Source organism: Nomascus leucogenys, chromosome 14 (assembly GCF_006542625.1).
Source record: "Nomascus leucogenys isolate Asia chromosome 14, Asia_NLE_v1, whole genome shotgun sequence".
In the NCBI taxonomy this organism is placed as follows: Eukaryota; Metazoa; Chordata; class Mammalia; order Primates; family Hylobatidae; genus Nomascus; species Nomascus leucogenys.
In genome coordinates this window covers 38,989,935-39,010,563 of record NC_044394.1, presented here as the reverse complement: position 1 = coordinate 39,010,563, position 20,629 = coordinate 38,989,935, and the positions used below count along the sequence as shown (strand labels likewise).

Sequence of the window (20,629 nt, the reverse complement as noted above, 5' to 3'; positions counted from 1 at the left end):
TTTCCAGGGTGGAGAAATATTTAATAAAATCAGAGTCAAGAGAAAGTCACTTGTACAATTCATCTCTTACATTCACTGCTGGCCACGCCAGGGGCACCTGAGTTGAAATCAGGCTGACTTCCGGACAGCCGCACTAGCGCACTGTGTCTCGGGGGAATCTCAGGGTGACGCTGAGGCCAAGCCCCCAAAAGCCAAGGAAGCCAGCCCCACAGGCTGGGGAGCCCTGAAGGCTGGGGGAGCTGTGGCTGCACTGCCTCTATCCTGCTGAGTGTGTGCTGCCCAGGCCTCACTCCTTCAGGAGCTTGTGCTTGACTGTGGTGCTCTCAGAGCAGAGATGGATGAAGAGGGTGCCGGCAGCGGTGCGGGCCCGCAGCTCCTGCAGCTCGTAGTCATGGGCCCACTCAATGTTGCCCCACTTCTGGATCTGAAGGAAGGACAAGACAAGTTGCTGGGTGAGTGGCCAGTGCCTGGCTGCCTCCTGACCAAAGCCACGTTCCATTCCAATAGCTCGGCTGAGGGCAACAGGTTTGGATCTTGCCAAAACACATCAGACACGCCTAGGGGGAGGCGGCAGGTAAGAACACCCAGGTACGCCAGGCACGGTGGCTCACGCCTGTAATCCCAGCACTCTGGGAGGCCGAGGCAGGAAGACTGCTTGAACCCAGGAGTTCAAGACCAGCCTGGGCAAATATGGTGAAACCTCACCTCTACAAAAAGTTTTAAAAATTAGCTGGGTGTGGTGGGGGCGCACCTGTAGTCCCAGCTACTTGAGAGATTGAGGTAGGAGGACTGCTTTGAGCCCAGGAGGTTGAGGCTGCAGTAAGCCAAGATCACACCACTGCACTCCCACCTGGGCAAGACCCTGTCTCAAAAACACCACACACACACACACACACACACACACACACACACACACACGAAACACCCAGGGAGCCGAAGCAGGTACCTGTGCTCTCTGTGGCATGGATGGTCTGGAAGAAGTGCAGTCCAGGCCCAGGCCCAGGGCCAGTGGCTGCCCACCCACCACTGGGCAGGCTGGGTACCAGAACCACCCATGTGACTTCTTTGAGGAGGCCTGACTTACATGCCATCCCTTCTCCTACACTTCCTCCCAGAAAGCCTATGAACGGACAGCCTCTGCAAGTTGCCTTGCCATGCTGAGCTACAAGTGCCCCCCAGCCCCATGTGGGTGGAATAACTAAATCAAGTAAGGCCACTCAGTAGCTTCAACTCTGACTCTTCTTGTGGTAGTCACAGAACTACAGATGCCTCTGCTCTGCACACTGGGGACAAGTTGCAGGTTCTCTGTCTGGAGCTCTAAAAACAAGAGGGAGGAACCCTCAGACACACGATGTGGCTGTCCAGACAGTGTAACTCCAACCAAACCCTGCTGGCTCCTCCCTGGCTAGCTGCCCAAGAGGCCTGGCCTGGCCACCCCAGCTCATCCAGGAACTCAGAATCCACCATGCTACACAAGCTATTTGAACTTCTGGGCTGCCTGGTCCCAAACTGTACAATTGTAATATGTCATCTGAAGAGTATTCCATACTTTCATTGTGTACCATCACATACATAATTCGGGTTATTCCTCTGTAGAGGATGGAAACCAAAGTTCAGAGAATGATGGCCTGGCTTGGGTCCCATAGTCAGAAGCAGAGCCCAGACTGGCTTCCCACCAGCCCTACAAGTCACCCCCTTCCTATGTAATCGGTTCTGACATCCAGAGAATAGTAGCGGGCCTCCTTCGTTATACAAAAATAGTTTTTTCCCTGGCATTTTTCTGAGCAGAAGACTACAAGAACTAGGGAAATACATCACAAAAAGGTTTTTTGTTTGTTTGTTTTGTTTGTTTTTTTTTTACCATACTAGGGACCAATTCATAATAGCAATTAACCTTCTGAGGTTGGTGGAATAACAACAAAAAGACTGCAAAGATGGCCACAATTTTCAGAGTTAAAAAATGCAAACCATACTGTGGCAAAACCTTAATTCTGAGCCCACTAAATCAAAACCTGTATACAAACAGCAGCTACCCCTATGCTCCTCTGCCAGCCAGATAAAATGTCAGGGTATGAAGGCTCAGCTGATGAAGGAGCACAAACGGGTTCTCAGTCATCTTGGCAGGGCCTGTTCTGCAGGCTTTATCAAGACCAGATGGTCTTTATCCACCCGTGAACCTCCTTGTGCAGAGTGAGGCCTGACGGCCTTGGCCCTAAAATCACCAGACCTGGCTTCAAACCCCAGCTGGCACATTTTCCAGAGGTGCAACCTTGCACCTCCATTTCCTCCTGTGTAAAACAGAGATAACCACAGCTCCCACCTGCCCAGGCTGCTGAGAGGAGGTGAGATGGATACAATGCAGGAACACAGCAGTAGCACTTACTGTTATTTTTTTATTGTTACTATCTTACAATACTTTTTTTTTTTTTTTTTTTTTGAGACAGGGTCTCACTCTGTCACCCAGGCTAGAATGCAGTGGCGCAATCTTGCCTCACTGCAACCTCCACCTCCCAGGTTCAAGCAATCCTCCCACATCAGCTGCCCAAGTAGCTGAGACTACAGGCGCTAATTTTTGTATTTTTGTAGAGAGAGGGTTTTGCCATGTTGCCCAGGCTGGTCTCAAACTCCTGACCTCAAATGATCCTCCATCCTCGGCCACCCAAAGTGCTGGGATTACAGGTGTGAACCACCACGCCAGGCCTACTTGACAATACTTCTGCTGGTCCTTGATTTTGATTTCTGCATGTACACAAAAGTAATAAAAGCCAATTATGCATAACTATATTTCAGATGGGTTAGCTGCTCCCCCAAAGTGAGTCTGAACTACGAAGGGGGAGGCGGGACCTGAGGTGCTGCTCCTCACCTGGTACTCCTCCTCCAGGCGTGACAGCAGCACGGCCTGCTCCACTGTCAGGCGCAGGTCAATCAGGCCCAAGGTCAGCACCATGGACTTGAGCTGGGCAGCTACAAACTCAATCCCTGCAGGGACACAAGCCAAGTCAGAACCCAAAACAGGGCAGCTGCCACAACCTACCCCTTGTGAGTCCCAGCAACCCTAGAAAAGAACAGGAGTGAGTGGTGCAAAGAGCCATCCAGCGATTGGCCCACTCTTCTGAAAGAGCACTCTGGTCTTCCCTGGGGGTAATCCTCCTCTGCTCTTACCCAGTGAGACACATGACCCGAACTTGGCAAATCAGAGCTTCCCCCACCCAGTCTAGTGATTGGTTCATGGATGGACATGTGACCCAAGCCAGGGCAATGAGATTGAACTCAAGACTTCTGCTGGAGAAGTCAAAGGTGGAAAGGCGTGATCCTAGAGCATCGAGTGACTGGCTAGCATCAGAGCCACCCAGCCTCCACACTCAGCTAGCCCAGAACACCCCATGCCTCTCCACTCACAGGACCTGGGGAGGGGCAAGTACAGGCTTCAGACACTGATGGCCTTCACAGCCACCTGCCAAGCCCACAGGAAATTCCATACATACCTTGTAAAGCCCATGTGTTGTAAGATGCCAGGTGGCTGACAAGCACCTCCCGAGTCTCAGGAGGGATGCTGGGTCCCATTATGCTGGTGGAGGAGCTGATCTCCACGCCGTATCTGAAAGGAAAAGGGCTTCGGCGTGTCTCTGTCATGCTGTAGCCCAAGAGCAGCCCACCTTTTGACTAGAAACAAAGGCCTAAGCTTCAGAGCATGTGTGTGCATTGGCCAAGGAGCTAGTCTTGAGGACTACAGGAGCAACTGCCACCATGGTCAGTGGCCTCCCGACCTGATTTTCTGTCCCTCAAGAGCAAACTTGGAGGACCAAGAAACTGTGCTGAATGAAGGGATGGTTCCTGAGTCATGTGAGCTAGGGCTCGGTTATATGCGGCTGCCTGAAATGCTCATTCATTCACCTGGAATCTCCATCAAAAGGCCATCTGCCTTTTACATCTCTTTAAAAAGTTTTCCACATTTGAGGACATATAAAAGTTAAAAACAATATTTAAAATGGTTTTCCTTAAAATAATGTTTATATATGTCATATATCATGGAGGTTTTCTTTTTTATTGAAACAGGGTCTTGCTCTGTCACTCAGGCTGAAGTGCACTGGCACGATCTCGACTCACTGCAGCCTTGACCTCCCAGGCTCAAGCGATCCTCCCACCTCAGTCTCCCAAGTAGCTGGGACTACAGGCATGTGCCACCACACCTAGCTAATTTTTTTTTGTAGAGACAGAGTTTCACCATGTTGCTCGAGCTGGTCTCAAACACCTGTACTCATGCGATCTGCCGACTTCAGCCTCCCAAAGTGTTGGGATTACAGCCATGAGCCACCATGACCAGTCAGCAATCATTTTTTCAAACTTTTTTTTTTTTTTTTTTTTTTTTGAGATGAAGTCTTTCTTGCTTTCTACTCCAGGCTGAAGTGCAGTGGCACGATCTCGGCTCACTGTGACCTCCGCCTCCTGACCTCTGCGCCTGGCTGAGAAGATACATTTTCAAGAATAATCATAACTAAATAAAACAGAAAAACACAATGGGGGATAAAAATAATTTTTGTAATTTTCTTCCATATATCACTGATTTTTTTCTGTTGCTTAAAAAATACGGCTGGGGCCAGGCACGGTGGCTCACGCCTGTAATCCCAGCACTTGGGAGGCCAAGGTGGGCGGATCACGAGGTCAGGAGATTGAGACCATCCTGGCTAACACAGTGAAACCCCGTCTTTACTAAAAATACAAAAAAAAATTAGCCAGGTGTAGACGGTGCATGCCTGTAGTCCCAGCTACTTGCGAGGCTGAGGCAGGAGAATGGCGTAAAACCTGGGAGGCGGAGCTTGCAGTGAGCTGAGATCACGCCACTGCACTCCAGCCTGGGTGACAGAGCGAGACTCCTTTAAAAAAAAAAAAAAAAAAAAAATCCGGCTGGGTGCAGTGGCTCACACCTATAATCCCAGCACTTCAGGAGACTGAGGCGGGCAATTGCTTGAGGTCAGGAGTTCGAGACCAGCCTGGCCAACGTGGTGAAACCCCATCTCTACTAAAAACATAAAAATTAGCTGGGCGTGGTGGGCACCTGTAATCCCAGCTACTCGAGAGGCTGAGGCACGAGAATCGCTTAAACCCAAGAGGTGGAGGTTGCAGTGAGCCAAGATCACACCACTGCACTCCAGCCTGGGTGACAGAGCGAGACTCCATCTCAAAAAAGAAAAAAAAACCTTGCTGAAATTCCTAATAGTACAAATGGACTCTAAGAAATGTCTAAGTTTTTCTGTAAACTCTTAAGGATATTTCCTGCCATAAGAATCTGATGATTTTATACTATAGCAAAGATCTCTAGGCACCTAAATTATTATTATATTTCATTAGATTCTGAAATGACACTGTATTGTCACATTCCCACACAGTATTGTAATCTGGTCTTTAGAGCACTGCCTTTGCCTTCTCCTTTAAGACCCAAGGACACCTGCCACATTGTGAGCATTGGGCAGCATGTGGCAAATCAGTGAACTGATTGGTAACATCACTTTTGTGGAAAAATGCTATACCAAGAAATGTGCCTTGCAAGCTTAGAAAATACCATGGTCAAGGTAGTACCATGAAAGCCAGCCCTTCCAAATTTCCCTTGGGATCAAATGAAATTGAATTTATTTTGCCACCACATCAATAATCCATTCAACTTTGCACTCGAAAGAGTCTTCCTATTAAGGAAAAATATTTCGTATAAATTCCTGGAAGCTACATATCCATTGGATGTTACCCGTAATTTTGCAGGAAGCTATCCAGATTTTTCTCCAAGTGCATACATATCGTATATGTTGTTCTGTTATTTTATTTAATAGTACAGCAATTGTGACAAAGATGAAAATCACTGCCAAAATTTGACATTTACTGTGTGCTAATAAGCAGGATGCTAAGCCTTTACATGCATCAATTCATTTACTCCTCCTCAAACGCTGAGAGGTAGGATTAGCCCCATTTATAGACAAGGAAATTGAAGCTCAGAGAGATCAACTCATTAGCCAAGTCACACAGCTGGGTCTCTAGCAGAGCTGGGATTCAAACCGATACTGCTGCTCTGACCTGCTGGCAGAAGGTGGCCTGGGAACTCCACTGCTTCTCCAAGGAAAACAGAGCTGCCCCTACACTTCATGAACAGCTATAGCAGGTGTGCTGTACCTAGTGGCTGAAATTAAATTTGAGGTGCTTTTTCCCAGGATGACCCTATCCCTGATCATATGAGGGGAGCCGAATCCCACGAGTGCTCTGAAATCAGAAAGCTGACTAGCTAAGGGCACTAGTTTTCCAGCGTGGCCCCCTGACCCCCACACTCCACCAACGCAGGTGCCCAGTCAGTGCTTTCTGCAGGGCTGTACATCTTACCTTTTCTCAGCCCATTCGATGATTGGATCCCACTCATTCCTTTGAAGTTCCACTAATGTCTCAGGCTCCTCCACCCTATAGCTAATTCATTGTAAAAATCACCTTCATTAATAAAAAAGTACAATTCCTTCATTAAGTGATAGAAAAGGAAAAACACAAAGGACAACAGCAAAACCTTCACCACCACCATCCCAGCCTCACAAGTCTTTTCTCCTAAAGCAGTGGTTCTCAAAGTGTGGCCCTGGCACCAGCATCGCCTGGGAACTTGCTAGAAATACACATTCTCAGGCCGCATCCCTATAGAAATCAGAACCTCTGGAGGGGGGCCCAGCAATCTGTTTTAACAAGCCCTCTAGGGGATTCTAATGTAAGCTTGAGTTTGAGAACCACTACCCTAAATGCCCCCAAATATTTAACAGGTCCAAGGTTGCCGCACTGTTACTGCCATCCTAAAGCAGATCCAATCTACTAACTGCAACCCTGGTCCACACCCGCTTGACCCAGATGCTGAATAGGAATGCTGTGCCAGATGCTCAGTCTTTGCATCCCTACCCTCACCCCCTCCAAGAGACTGTGCCCCTGGTCACAGACCAAATAGCCTGTTTATACCTCATTAAGCCCACCCACCTCCTGGCTACAGATGCAGCTGCTGGCACAGATGCCAGACCTGATGGGACCAAGCTAGAGGTCAGGCTGTGCCATTTGTTTGACCAAGAGACACAGACATGAGTCAGTTGAGAGGAGCTGAGCTGCAGGGCCTCATGGGATGGGAACCCAAGTGGGCACTATCGAAATCCACTGTCTTGTGTAAGCAAAGTGGGGAAGAGAGGTCATGAGTTATGCAGGAAAAGCTGGGGTGCTGGGAGGGGCAGATGGACAACCAGACTTTCCTCCCTCACCTTCCTCTCACCCTAGTAGGGCACAGGGAGGAGCTCTGACATTGGATCTTCCAGCTCCCTTTCCTGGTGACCCAACTGTCCTTCATTTCCTGTCGGGATCCCTGTATAGTTTTCAAGAATCCCCTTTTTGTCTGAGCTAGGTTGAATGGGTTTCTGCTCCCTGCAATCAAGTGAACCCTAATATAAATGGAGTGGGCATTCCCACTAGCTATGGGTCACCCCCTTCGAAAGCATGCCTCCAGCCGTCAGTGCTGACTTCCTGTGTCATCATGAGATGACTCAGGATCCTAGAGCACTTGGGCTAGCAGGCACAGTGCTGCTCAATCATTTCCATTGTTTCTCAACTTTCCTTCGGCATCACTGAACAATTAGCCAAGAAACACAGACACAGAGAATTCAGAACTGCAGAAGGACACTTGTAGTTTATCAGCAGCCATAGTGCCAAGGATGCCTACCTGAGAAAGTGTCAGTGGGCAGAAGTTTAAGGTCACAGGCCCCCCCTTGGCCTAAGGAGCCTGTGGTCACGGCACCTGCAAGAGCTGCATAACCACCCTCCCAGCCTAAGGAGCAGCTTCTGGGCTAGAGAAGAGGGGTGGCCATGTTCTGACACCATTGTAGCCCGAGTCCTCCTCCTCCTAAGGGGCTACAGAGCAGCCAAGTGCCAAAGTCAAGTGGGCCACCTTCCCTGTCCTTGCAATAAATGGAGAGGGTTTCTTCTTCCACTGATAACCGTCTGAGCAAATCAGGAAAAACAGTCTCAATCCAAGGGGAATGCCCATCTAAATGTCCATTACCAGATGGTGTCGGTGTCCAGAAACTTCACAGCTGCCCGGATCAGCTGATCCTTGTTTCTCTGGGTTGGGTTGTCCAATGATGTGTTGCACAATGTGGTCTGAATCAAAGGCAAAAACCACCCTGTCACTGCCTGCGGGGCTCAGGCAAAAGCCCTGCTTTCCTGAGGACACCACATCTGACACATAGCAGACAGCACCACAGCACAGCCCTCCACCAGAGGCGTCTGCATTACCGGAGCAGCAGCACAGCTACTGAGTGTGCCACAACCAGGCTCCATGCCAAATGCTTTGTGTTGATGCTCACAGGACTCGAGGGAAGCTTGCAGCAGCCCCAGGATTAGTGAACCTCCCCCATGGTCACATGCCTTTTATTACCAGGCTCTAGTGTATTTAATTTAATCCTCACAACAACCCTTTGGAATAGGTACTATTATTATGTCCATCTGGGACGCGAAAACTGAGGCCCAGACGGGTTAGGTTAAGTACATCGTCAAATACAGTTAATAAGACATGTATCAGTGATGGAGTGCAAATCTGACTGGAAACCTTTACCAGCTGCCTCCCTTACACCTTAGAAAGCAGGGAAATAGACCACGCAAATCAGGATCAAGATTATCTTTTTCGGCCAAGTGTGGTGGCTCACGCCTTTAATGCCAGCACTTTGGGAGGCTGAGGTGGGCAGATCACCTGAGGTCAGGAGTTCAAGACCAGCCTGGCCAACATGGTAAAAACCCCATCTCTATTAAAAATACAAAAATTAGCCGGGCATGGTGGTGGACGCCTGTAATCCCAGCTGCTTGAGAGGCTGAGACGGGAGAATCGCTTGAACCCAGGAGGCAGAGGCTGCAGTGAGCCAAGATTGTGCCACTGCACTGCAGCCTGGGCAACAGAGCTAGACTGTTTTAAAAAAAAGAAAAACAAATCTTTTTTTCCAGACTTACCTTGTCAATAATAGGCTGCTTAGGTTACCCTATTCATTTGTAGCCCTAATCACCCTAATTTCACTAGGTTGTCAAGGACCAGGCCAGCACCTCAGCAGGCTGTGATGTTGGGAGGAGGCCCACCTGGGTTTGCAAAGGTTGAGCACAGCAGCGGCTGGGATAACAGCAGCTGACTCCTATATTGACTGAGTGCCCAATCAGTGCTGGGGACCATGCCAAGGGCTTTCTTGCATCATCTCATCTCATCCTGACCACGGCTCCATGAGGTGGGTACTATTATCACTCATCTTTAATAGGTGGGGAATATGGGGCTGCGAAAGGGGCAGCAACCTGCCCAAGGTTACAGTTTAGAAGCTGCAGAGGCTGGACCTAAGAGTCTGGCTGGGCCCTTCCTTCCCCAGGCAGCCTTGGTGCCTAGGCAAGCCACTTTGGTGTGGACGAGGGGGCTGGTTCTATAGGGAGTCTTCCTCACCTCACCCATCTGCCTCCAGTGGATCTTATGTTCAACTAATATTTACTGAGTACCAACTAAATTACCTGCTAGTGGCTGTCCAGACACTGGTGAGTAAAACAGACATGGCTCCTGCCCTTCTGTTGCTTACCAGGCAGTGGAGGAGACAGACAATAAATGTGCAAACATAAAACAATTATAAATTGCCTAAGTGCTGACAAAACAAATGGCCAGCTGCTGTCATAGAAAATAAGAGAGCTGGGCAGTCAATGAAGGTGACATCTGTCCTGAAACCAAAGGAGAAACCAGCCATCCAGCACAGTGTTCCTAGGAGAGAGAGCTGCAAGTAGCCAGGCCAGACAAGGAAAGAGTTTAGCACGTTAGTGACTCAAGAGGAGGTGAATACCTGGGGGCCAGACAGGCAAAGGACCATCCCCCAGGGCCTTGACAGAATTTGGTTAGGGGTCTACCCTACGAAGCTCTGGGTGGGTCTCAGGGTCCAGGTTCGCACTGTGAACTTGTTACCAGGTGCATGGTGTAGTACTTGATGGTATCCTGCTGGGAATCCCACTCAGTAGCCACTGCAATGGCCAGGGCCTCGCTGGGGATGGTAAGGAGCTTGGCTTGGGGAGTTTTCAGCTTCCTGTGGTCCAGGTTTATCTCAAAGCCACCTTGAAAGATCAAATGAAAAACTCTCAGGGATTTGTTAAGTGGAATCAAGTGACCATTCCTATATTTAGCCACTTGAATTGGTGCAGACAAAGCCAACTCTGAGTCCCTTACAGAAATATATCTGACAAAAAGCAGGAAGGATAATCTCACCACGGAACCAGCTGAAGATGAAAAATGTTCCCAACCATTCACAAAAAAAAAAAAAGAGGCAGTCAAAATTTCAGACACTCACCTTCACCCTGTGTGATGCTGACATTCTGATAAAACCTCTTCCTTTCTGTAAGAAAGATTTTTCAAAGAGGCAGTTTAAAATAACGTTGAGACAACTCAGGAAGCGACAGGACCAGCTTGTATCATACTGCTAATGTTGATTGATTGGCTTGATTTTCATATCCCCATTCAAGGTCTGCCCTACTCAACGCGGCATAATCAACCGCTTCTGATTAAAGCTGGGGGAAGGGAGCATCCGATCTCCAGGGAGGAGGGAGGAACAGAACATGCTGGTCATACCTCTGCCAGCCGCCCAGCATGAGGACAAGTCTGATCAGGAGCATCTCGGCATGCTCTCCCACCCTCCCCACGACCAGTGCCACCTCATGCCAGCACGAGTTCAAACCTAAAGTCGGTGTCTGAGTGGGACAAAGCTAGAGACCCATTTCAGGCAAGATTCTGATGCCTCTGAGGAGTGAGTGGAAAGCCAGTGTGTGTGCGCAGGGTGTGCGTGTGTGATATATAGGCAGGATGCAGAGCTCCCAAGGGCATTTCCCATCCCCTTTCTCCAATTAATTAACCTAATTAACCAGCTTGCTTGTGTATCCAACAGGAACTCCAAACATTTCCTTCAAGAATGGGAAAATCTGTGTCTTGTGTTTTCTTTTGAAAATAACTTGAATAAAATCTTACACGAAACAGTCTCCTTCTTTTACCCTGGAGGGATTAACAACCAAGAGCACTTCTAAGGAATTATGCAGATGCCCTCAACTGATAACAAAGAAGTCACATTTTGGAAGCTATAAGCTATAACTCAGTCTCTCACATCTGTGACAAACACAAAACTTTCATTCATTCATTCGTTTGTTCACTCGTTCATGTGTTTACTGAGTTCTCAAAGTCTTTGGAGACCCTAACTGAAGTTATTTATTGGAAATAATGATGCAGCATGTGGAGGAAAAAAGAGTAAATCATTTGCTTTATTTATTCATTTATTTTCTTTATTTTTTGAGATGGCGTCTCACTCTCTTACCCAGGTTGGAGTGTAGTGGTGCAATCTCAGCTCACTGAAACCTCCGCCTTCTGGGTTCAAGCGATTCTCCTGCCTCAGTCCCCTGAGTAGCTGGGATTACAGGCATGCGCCAACACACCAGGCTAATTTTTAAATTTTTAGTAGAGGCAGAGTTTTGCCATGCCAGCCAGGCTGGTCTCGAACTCCTGACCTCAAGTGATCCAACCCGTGAGCCACCATGCCTGGCCGAATAGTTTGCTTTTAATGCTAAAAAAAAAAAAAAAAAAAAAAAAAAAAGGCTGGTCGCAGTGGCTCATGCCTATAATCCCAGAACTTTGGGAGGCCAAGGTGGGAAGACTACTTGAGGCCAGGAGTTCAAGACCCAAGCTGGGCAACATGAGACCCCATCTCTACAAAAAATACAAAAATAAGGCCGGGTGCAGTGGCTCACGCCTGTAATCCCAGCACTTTGGGAGGTGGAGGCAGGTGGATCACCTGAGGTCAGGAGTTCGAGACCAGCCTGGTCAACGTGGTGAAACCCCATCTCTACTAAAAATACAAAAATTAGCCAGGTGTGGTGGCGCATGCCTGTAGTCCCAGCTACTCGGGAGGCTGAGGCAGGAGAATCGCTTGAACCTGGGAGGCAGAGGCTGCAGTGAGCTGAGATCACGCCACTGCACTCCAGCCTGGGCGGCAGAGCAAGACTCCATCTCAAAAAAAAAAAAAAAAATTAAAAATTAGCCAGGCATGGTGGCACATGCCTGCAGCCCCAGCTAGTAGGGAGGCTGAAGCAGGAAGATTGCTTGAGCCCAGGAGGCTGAGGCTGCAGTGAGCTGTGATGGCACCACTGCACTCCGGCCTGGGCAACAGAACAAAACCCTGTCTCTTGGAAAAAATAAACAAAAAAAAAAAGCTTAAGTTAAAATTTCATTAGTTCAAATAGACCATGAAAATTCAGGAGTAATTAGTATGTGTGCACGGAGAGGGAAGGGTAATGGAGAAGTGGGCAACTGGTTTTACTCCAAATATTTTTTTTTCTTTTTTTTTTTTTTTTTTTTTTGAGACGGAGTCTCACTCTGTCGCCCAGGCTAGAGTGCAGTGGTGCGATCTCAGCTCACTGCAAGCTCTGCCTCCCGGGTTCACGCCATTCTCCTGCCTCAGCCTCCTGAGTAGCTGGGACTACAGGCGCCGCCACCACGCCTGGCTAATTTTTTATTTTTTATTTTTTTAGTAGAGTCGTGGTTTCACCGTGTTAGCCAGGATGGTCTCGATCTCCTGACCTCGTGATCCACCTGCCTTGGCCTCCCAAAGTGCTGGGATTACAGGCGTGAGCCACCGCGCCTGGCCTACTCCAAATATTTTTATGTTTTCCCATCATATCAGTTTTCTATAAATCTCATTTGCTATCACTAATACTTAACAGACAGAGGGCCCAAAATTGCATTCCACATTTGCACTTACTAAACTAAGGCCCAAATTGTTTTCCCACAAAAATATGTGTGTGTCTACCATGTGCCTTGGCACTTGGGATACAAGAGTGAAATAGACAAGGAGTTTAAAGTGTTTTTTTAGGCCGGGCGCAGTGGTCACGCCTGTAATCCCAGCACTTTGGGGGGCTGAGGCGGGTGGATCACGAGGTCAGGAGATTGAGACCATCCTGGCTAACATAGTGAAACCCCATCTCTACTAAAAATACAAAAAATTAGCCGGGCGTGGTGGTGGGCGCCTGTAGTCCCAGCTACTCAGGAGGCTGAGGCAGGAGAATGGCGTGAACCCGGGAGGTGGAGCTTGCAGTGAGCTGAGATCGCACCACTGCACTCCAGCCTGGGTGACAAAGCAAGACTCCATCTCAAAAAAAAAATAAATAAATAAAAGTGTTTTTTTTTAGGATCAGATCTGTCCACCAAGATGATGTTGTCTTACTATGGCACGATTTACCACCTTCATCTGAAATCACAACACTGATTATCTCATACGTTTGACACTAAAATTAGAAGTTTATAGCACCCTACTGCTTTTAAATTTCTCTACATGCTGTCCTGGTCATATCCAAATGACAGGCTAGACATGGTTCTGGAGGCCTCTTTTCCTCTCTCAGGTCTGGAGTGAGGTAGACCATGTCCTTTGTGTTTTCCAATGCAAAAGGCTGGGCAGCATGTATAAAAGCCAGGCCAGGCAGGAAGTTGGGAAGGGCTCTGAAGGCTCTGACTCAGCACTGGGGAAAGGGTCTTCCCATGTCAGCAGGAAGAGCCAGCAGAGTGTACAAATGTACAAGAGTGAGCACTCTAGCATACTTCCAGGCCCGGTCTGGGAAGTGAACCCAAGAGACCTGGGGCAGAGGAACAGACTCAAGGCAGGAACTGCCAGCACAGGGCTGAACCTTCAAAAGCTCCTGGGACAGCCAGGTTTCCCAAGAGGGAAGTCTTTTTTCTGTTTTGTTGGCCAGGCTCACTTCTGTAACTGAATAAGAAAAAACTAGAAGGGAGTGGGATGGATGGAGGGCAGGGAAGGAGCCACCAAAATTTCTCCAAGCAGAAGAAAACCATGCAGAAAATGAGACGGCAGAAGGGCCAAAGAAGCCCAGGGGCTGCCAGGCCTCAGATTAGAAGGCAGGTGCACATAGATGTGTTTTAGCCAGGGGCTCTCCTGAATGACCCACTGACACTTGGAGGGGCAAACATGTCTTGGAACAAGCTTTGGTGAGTACTGATCATGTTCCAGGACATACAAGTCCTGGGGATGGGACATGTGCAAAGCTCATCTCTGCACTCTCCAGCCATTTACTGTCTAGTAGGAATACAGACACTAAACGAGGCAAACAATAAGGTGACTTTTGTGATGGGGCAGGCATGTGGAACGATTAGTCAGAATTAAATTGCAACTTGAAGGTGAGGTGGGAGGTACCAAACTTTATGATTGATTCAATTTTTTTTTTTTTTTTTTTGCAGAGTGGGGCTGTGGAAGTAGTTTCCAGAAGAAGAAACAGGTTGCATGAAGGACCAGGGTTTCGAGAGAGCAGTTGTGGACTAGACAGATGGTCAGAAGGAGAATGCAAGATTCTCTAAGATGCTAGAGAGGACAATGGGGCCACATCCGGGGGACATGTAGATCACTGCAAAGACAGCAAAGGGAGCCAAGTAAAGGCTCCACACAGGCACACAGGAACATGATCTGGGGCCGCGCATGGTGGCTCATGCCTGTAATCCCAGAACTTTGGGAGGCCGAGGGGGACAGATCACTTAAAGCCAGGAGCTCAAGAGCAGCCTGGCCAACATGGTGAAACCCTGTCTCTACAAAAAATTTAAAAATTGGCGAGATGTGGTAGTGCCTGCCTGTAATACCAGCTACTCAGGAGGCTGAAAATCAGTTGAACCCAGGAGGCGGAGGTTGTAGTGAACCAAGATTGCGCCACTGCACTCCAGCCAGGGTGACAGAGCGAGACTCTGTCTCAAAAAAAAAAAAAAAAAAAAAAAAAAAGATCTGGACAATTCATTTGGGGGATCCATGTTCCCCAACAATGTCACATAAGACAAAATGTGAGACCACCAGAAACCTATGAAGCTCCCATGTTCTCGGTGAATACAGGGTTAGCAGACATCAATGGTAACCCTGTCTTTAAAGATGAAAAAAATCAGCCTAGCTTCGTAGGATCGTGCAGAACTGGCCTTCCCTTTAGAAAGATTACCAGCCTCAGGAACCACAACTCCCACAGTGCACCAAGAAGAGGAAGTACTGGTTTCAGAGCTGTCTCAATGCCTTTATCTTTTAAAACAGTGCCATCTGGTGGGCCTTAAACCTTAAAGGTGAAATTCTAACTCCAGGGCCATCTGTAATCCTAGGGCAGCTCTAACCAACTCTTTTCAGGTATCAAAATTCTTCAGCCCAAATACATAAAGAACTGTTACAACTCAATAACAAAAAGACAAATAGGCTGAGCATGGTGGCTCGAGCTTGTAATCCAAGCACTTTGGCTGGCTGAGGCAGGTGGATCACTTGAGTCCAAGAGTTCAAGACCAGCCTGAGCAACATGGCAAAACCCTGTCTCTACAAAAATTAGCCAGGTATGGTGGCGCGTGCCTGTATTCCCAGCTACTCAGGAGGCTGATGTGGGAGGATCACCTGAGCCTGGGAGGTTGAGGCTACAGTGAGCCATGAACACACCCCTGCACTCTAGCCTAGGCAACAGACCGAGGCCCTGTCTCAAAAACAACAACAACAAATAACCCAATTTAAAAATGTTCAAGTCTGAGAGACCGAGGTGGGAAGATCACTTGAGTCCAGGAGTTTGAGACCAGCCTGGGCAACATAGCAAGACCCTGTCTGTACAAAAAATTTTTAAAGTCAGCTGGGCATGGTGGCACACACTTGTAGTTCCCAGCTACTTTGGAGGCTGAGGTGTGAGGCTCGCTTGAGCTCAGGAGGTTGAGGCTGAAGTGAGCTGTAACTAAGCCACCTGTACTACAACCTGGGTGACAGAGCAAGACCCCCTCTCTTTAAAAAAAACAATGGTCAAGGGATCTGAATAGATGTTTCTTCAAAGAAAATATACAAATAGCCATTAAGCACGTGAAAAGATACTCAACATAATTCATCAGAGAAATGCAAATCAAAACCACAATGAGATACCACTTCAAACCCTTTAGGACAGCTGTAATAAAAAAGACAACAAGTGTTGTTGAGATGTGGAGAAACTGGACCCCTCAAACATTGCTGGTGGAAATGTGAAATGGCACAGCCATCTTGGAAAATAGTCTGGCAGATCCTCCAAAAGTTAAACAGAGTTACCATTTGACCCAGTAATTCTACTCTTAGGTATATGCCCAAGAGAAATGAAAACATATGTCCACACAAAAACTTGTACATGAATGTTCATAGTAGCATTATTCATATTAGCCAAAAGGTAGAAATGACCCTGTGTCCACCAATGGATGAATGGATAAGTAAAATGTGGCATATTTACACATATAATGGAATATTGTTTGGCAATAAAGAAGAATGGAGTTATTGATACGTGATACAAGGTGGATAAAACGTTTGGGCATGGTGGCTCACTCCTGTAATCCCAGCACTCTGGGAGGCCGAAGCAGGAGGATCACTTGAGGCCAGGAGTTTAAGGTCAGCCTGAGCAAGACCCCATCTCTACAAAGCACTAAAAAGCTAGCCCGGCATGGTGGTGTGTGCCTGTAGCCCTAGCTACTTGGGAGGCTAAGGCAAGAGGATCACTTGAGCCCAGGAGTTTGAGGTTACAGTGAGCTGTGATTGTGCCACTACACTCCAGCCTGGGCAACAGAATGAGACCCAATCTCTTTAAAAAAAAAAAAAAAAAAAAAAAAAAAACCCAAACTTTAAAACATTATGCTAAGTGAAAAAGTCAGTCAAAAAAGACCATATTCTATTTATATGAAATGTCTCAAACAGGGAAATCTATAAAAGAACAAAGGAAAGTGGTAGTTGCCAAGGGATGGAAGGAGTAAGGGTGGATGACAGCTAAAGGGTGCAGGTTTCTTTTAAGGGTGATAAAAATGTTCTAAAATTGATTGTGACAATGGCTGTACAATTCTGTAAATATACTAAAAACTATTATATTTACACTTCAAGTAAATGAATTGTATAGCAAGTAAATATCTCAATAAAGCTGTTAAAAAAATCCTTCAGGCCAAATGTATAACATTTAGCAAACTTTTTCTGCAAAGAATCAGATAGTAAATATTCTAAGCTTTGCAAGCCATACAATATCTGTTCCAACTATTCAACTCTGCCACTGTAGTGAAAGTAGCCATAGATGATAGGTAAATGAATGCATGTGGCTGTGTTCCAATAAAACTCTATTTACAAAAACAGGTGGCAGGCTGGACCCTGATCTACAGACTACATAATCTCCCTCAATCCACACCACTATTCTATGAGGATGACAAGGCAGCTAATGCCTCAGAGAGAAGCTAAACATCTTGTCTAGGTGACAGACAACTGGTAAATAGCAGAGACAAGACTTCTACCCTTGACTTCATCAGGCAGTTGCATTCAGCCAGATAGGCTGAATAGATAGGTTTCTCCAGAACACCTCCCACTCTGGGAGTCAATAGACCTCTGATAAGCTGGTGCAGAACTAAACGGCCACACCAACCTCACAGAGGTCTTCTTGTTGCAATATCTCCTTCTCCAACACCTCAGTGACCCTTTCCTAAACTCCTCCTCTCCTTCTGATAACCTTCAATGGCATGGCCATTCCTAAGTGGCCAAGTTCAATCAGCTTGCTGACTGAAGTGTTCATTGATAAGAACCCACTGAGGTTTAATCTTCTACTACTCCAAATACCCACAAATATCTCACAACTGGTAAGGTCTTTAAAGAGCACACATGGGGGTCGGGGGCTGGGCGCGGTGGCTCACGCCTGTAATCCCAGCACTTTGGAAGGCCAAGGAGGATGGATCACAAGGTCAGGAGATCGAGACCATCCTGGCTAACATGGTGAAACCCCGTCTCTACCGAAAATGCAAAAAAATTAGCCAGGCGTGGTGGTGGGCGCCTGTAGTCCCAGCTACTCGGGACGCTGAAGCAGGAGAATGGTGTGAACCTGGGAGGCGGAGCTTGCAGTGAGCCAAGACTTCGCCACTGCACTCCAGCCTGGGTGACAGTGCAAGACTCTGTCTCAAAAAAAAAAAAAAAAAGCACACATGGGCCTGATTTATGCACCTCCTTCCTCATTCATTCATTCCTATTTTCTTTCACATTTGACTACCTACCATGTGCCAGGTACTTCCAAGAGCCTAACTAGTAAGTTTAGGCTTTTTAGAAAGGAAAAGAAGGCAGTAGATCAAGTGCCACCATTATGTAAAGTGAGCGTCCCCTAATCTAAATTAACCCTTTGTGGTCGGGTGTGGTGGCTCATGCCTGTAATCCCAGTATTTGGGAGGCTGAGGCGGGAGGATCACCTGAGGTCAGGAGTTCATGACCAGTCTGGCCAACATGGTGAAACTCCATCTCTGTTAAAAATACAAAATTAGCCACGTGTGGTGACGGACACCTGTAATCCCAGCTACTTGGGAGGCTGAGGCAGGAGAATTGCTTGAATCTGGGAGGTAGAGGTTGCAGTGAGCCAAGATCACACCATTGCATTCTAGCCTGGGTGACAAGTGCAAAACTCCATCTCAAAATAAATAAATAAATACATAAATAAATTAACCCTTTGCTTTTTGCCAACTTGGTGAACTCCTGAATGTGTCCCCTTTGCTATGCCTCCCTGGGATGCCCTTCCTTCCTCTTCTTTATTGGCCCTTCATGGCCCATTTCCAGGCCCTTCCCCTGAGTCCTACAGGTGAAACTTCAGCTCCCTGCTGCATCCAGCCCCCTTCCCCATTTCTATAAAGTTATAGAATTTGGCTGGGTGCGGTGGCTCACGCCTGTAATCCCAGCACTTTGGGAGGCCGAGGTGGGCGGGTCACAAAGTCAGGAGTTCGAGACCAGCCTGGTCAATATAAACCCCACTAAAAATACAAAAATTAGCAGGGTGTGGCGGCAGACGCCTGTAGTCCCACCTACTTGGGAGGCTGAGACCACAAAATCGCTTGAACCTGGGAGGCGGAGGTTGCGGTGAGCCGAGATGGCGCCACTGCACTCCAGCCTCTGCGACAGAGGAGACTCCGTCTCAAAAAAAAAAAAAAAGAAAAGAAAAAGAAAAGAACTTGACAGCCAGACAGCCAGAAAGATCCTCAAAGGCAACCTAGTACTTCAACGCATGGAGAAAAATGAGGAAGTAGTTGCATGCCCAAGATCACACAGACCTCAGAGGTTCAGCCAGCATCAGATCCTAGGTTTGCTCTCCTGCCACAATGCCAAACTGCCTGTGAAGTTCTGGATTTTCTAAAACAGGCAATGTCAGGGAAAATTCCCTCATACCTTGCTGTCCCCCTGGACATGTTCTAGATACCCAACTCTCCCACCTTCTTGCTGAACTCCTACTCATCTATCATGGCTCAGCTTAAATGCCCTTTCACCCAAGATCCATTCTAAACCCTGAACATCCCCAAGATGGGAGTAGGCGATTCTCTGTGTTCTCACAGCTTCTTTGTATGTCCCTTATCAGGATATTATAAACCACAATTTAATCAGGATATTATAATCTTTCGCACTGAACAGAGAACATCATTCAGGTGGGCCTTTTTCGTCTTTAATTGAGCTTCTCTACCAATACATACAGGTGGGTCTTAAAGACAACCGTGTCTCCTGCCTCCAGCGCAATAAAACTAATTGAATGGTGGGAAGGTGTTACTGCTCTTCATTCACTGAAATGAGTCATTCTCACTCTTACCCTAACACCACTCACCATCAGCAATGAAAGAGCCACTACTTCTAAGCTTCATCACAGTTGGAGGTGGAGGTGACTCCACAGTCAGAGGTGGAGGTGTCAATTTCTATCTAGGAGAGAAGGCTGCAGATGGCAGAGGTTGTGGTAGGAGGGAAAGTCAGGAAACCTGCAGCTGAAGTGCCCGGGATGGAGGAATGAAGGCCCAGGTTCTAGGTCCCTTCTGTGCAGGTCTTGTGTTGGGCAGTGGAGACACAGAAAGCAGTCAGACAGACAACACAAACCTCTGAGAGAGTCTGCCTGTAACCTAGGCGAAGTCCTGATTCAGAGCCCAAACTTCCCCTTTTGAAAACAAAGATGACACCTGCTTTCCTTATTAAAGGGAGGGCAGCCATAAGCTTTGAGAAAAGTTTCACAAGCCAAATATCAATTACTGTATCGTGCGTGACTCGCTGTTCCCTCTCGGGTCGTCTGCCCTTGTCTGGGCTTCACTTTCTCATCTGTAAAAAGACCTGACTGGCCTGCATAACCTCATAAGCCTGAACCCTGCCTCAGTTACCTCGCTTTGCACAGCCGAAGCCCGAAGCCCACCTTACCCCAGCTCGGCCCCTACCCAAAAGAGAACGTGTCATGGTCTTACCTGTCGGCGGGGCGTAAGCCCGGACTGGAGACGGGATGGTTGGCCCCGGACTCATAGAAGCGCTGGGGCCACCCGCAGGCCGATTCAGGAGACGGCGTCCCCCGTCCCGCAGCCGGAGGCAGCTCCTCCACATCGCCCCCGAGGGTCTGGGAAGAAGCGAGACGCGAAACCTGGAGCAGGAAACACAGAGCGAAGGGATCCCCAAAGTCGCACGTTCGGGCTGTACGGAAACCTCTCAACGCCTCCTCAGAGCCCTCAACCTCACTTGGACGCCGCCATCTTCCCCATGACACCAACGGCGCGCCGTCACCGCCGCGCGCCTCCTGCGCACACCCCCAGTCAATC

General features: G+C 47.9%; 1 protein-coding gene across 1 annotated transcript; it reads right to left on the bottom strand.

The window, feature by feature from the left end:
• Window positions 1–20,600, bottom strand: ATPAF2 (ATP synthase mitochondrial F1 complex assembly factor 2). Its single transcript, XM_030827283.1, has 8 exons — window positions 20,285–20,600; window positions 10,353–10,397; window positions 9,974–10,119; window positions 8,057–8,154; window positions 6,364–6,444; window positions 3,486–3,598; window positions 2,864–2,979; window positions 1–424 (listed from the first exon to the last, which is right to left on the bottom strand). Exons 1-8 carry the CDS (start codon window positions 20,415–20,417, stop codon window positions 287–289), a joined length of 870 nt encoding a protein of 289 aa, XP_030683143.1. The 5' UTR covers window positions 20,418–20,600; the 3' UTR covers window positions 1–286.
• Window positions 20,601–20,629: the final 29 nt, after the last annotated feature.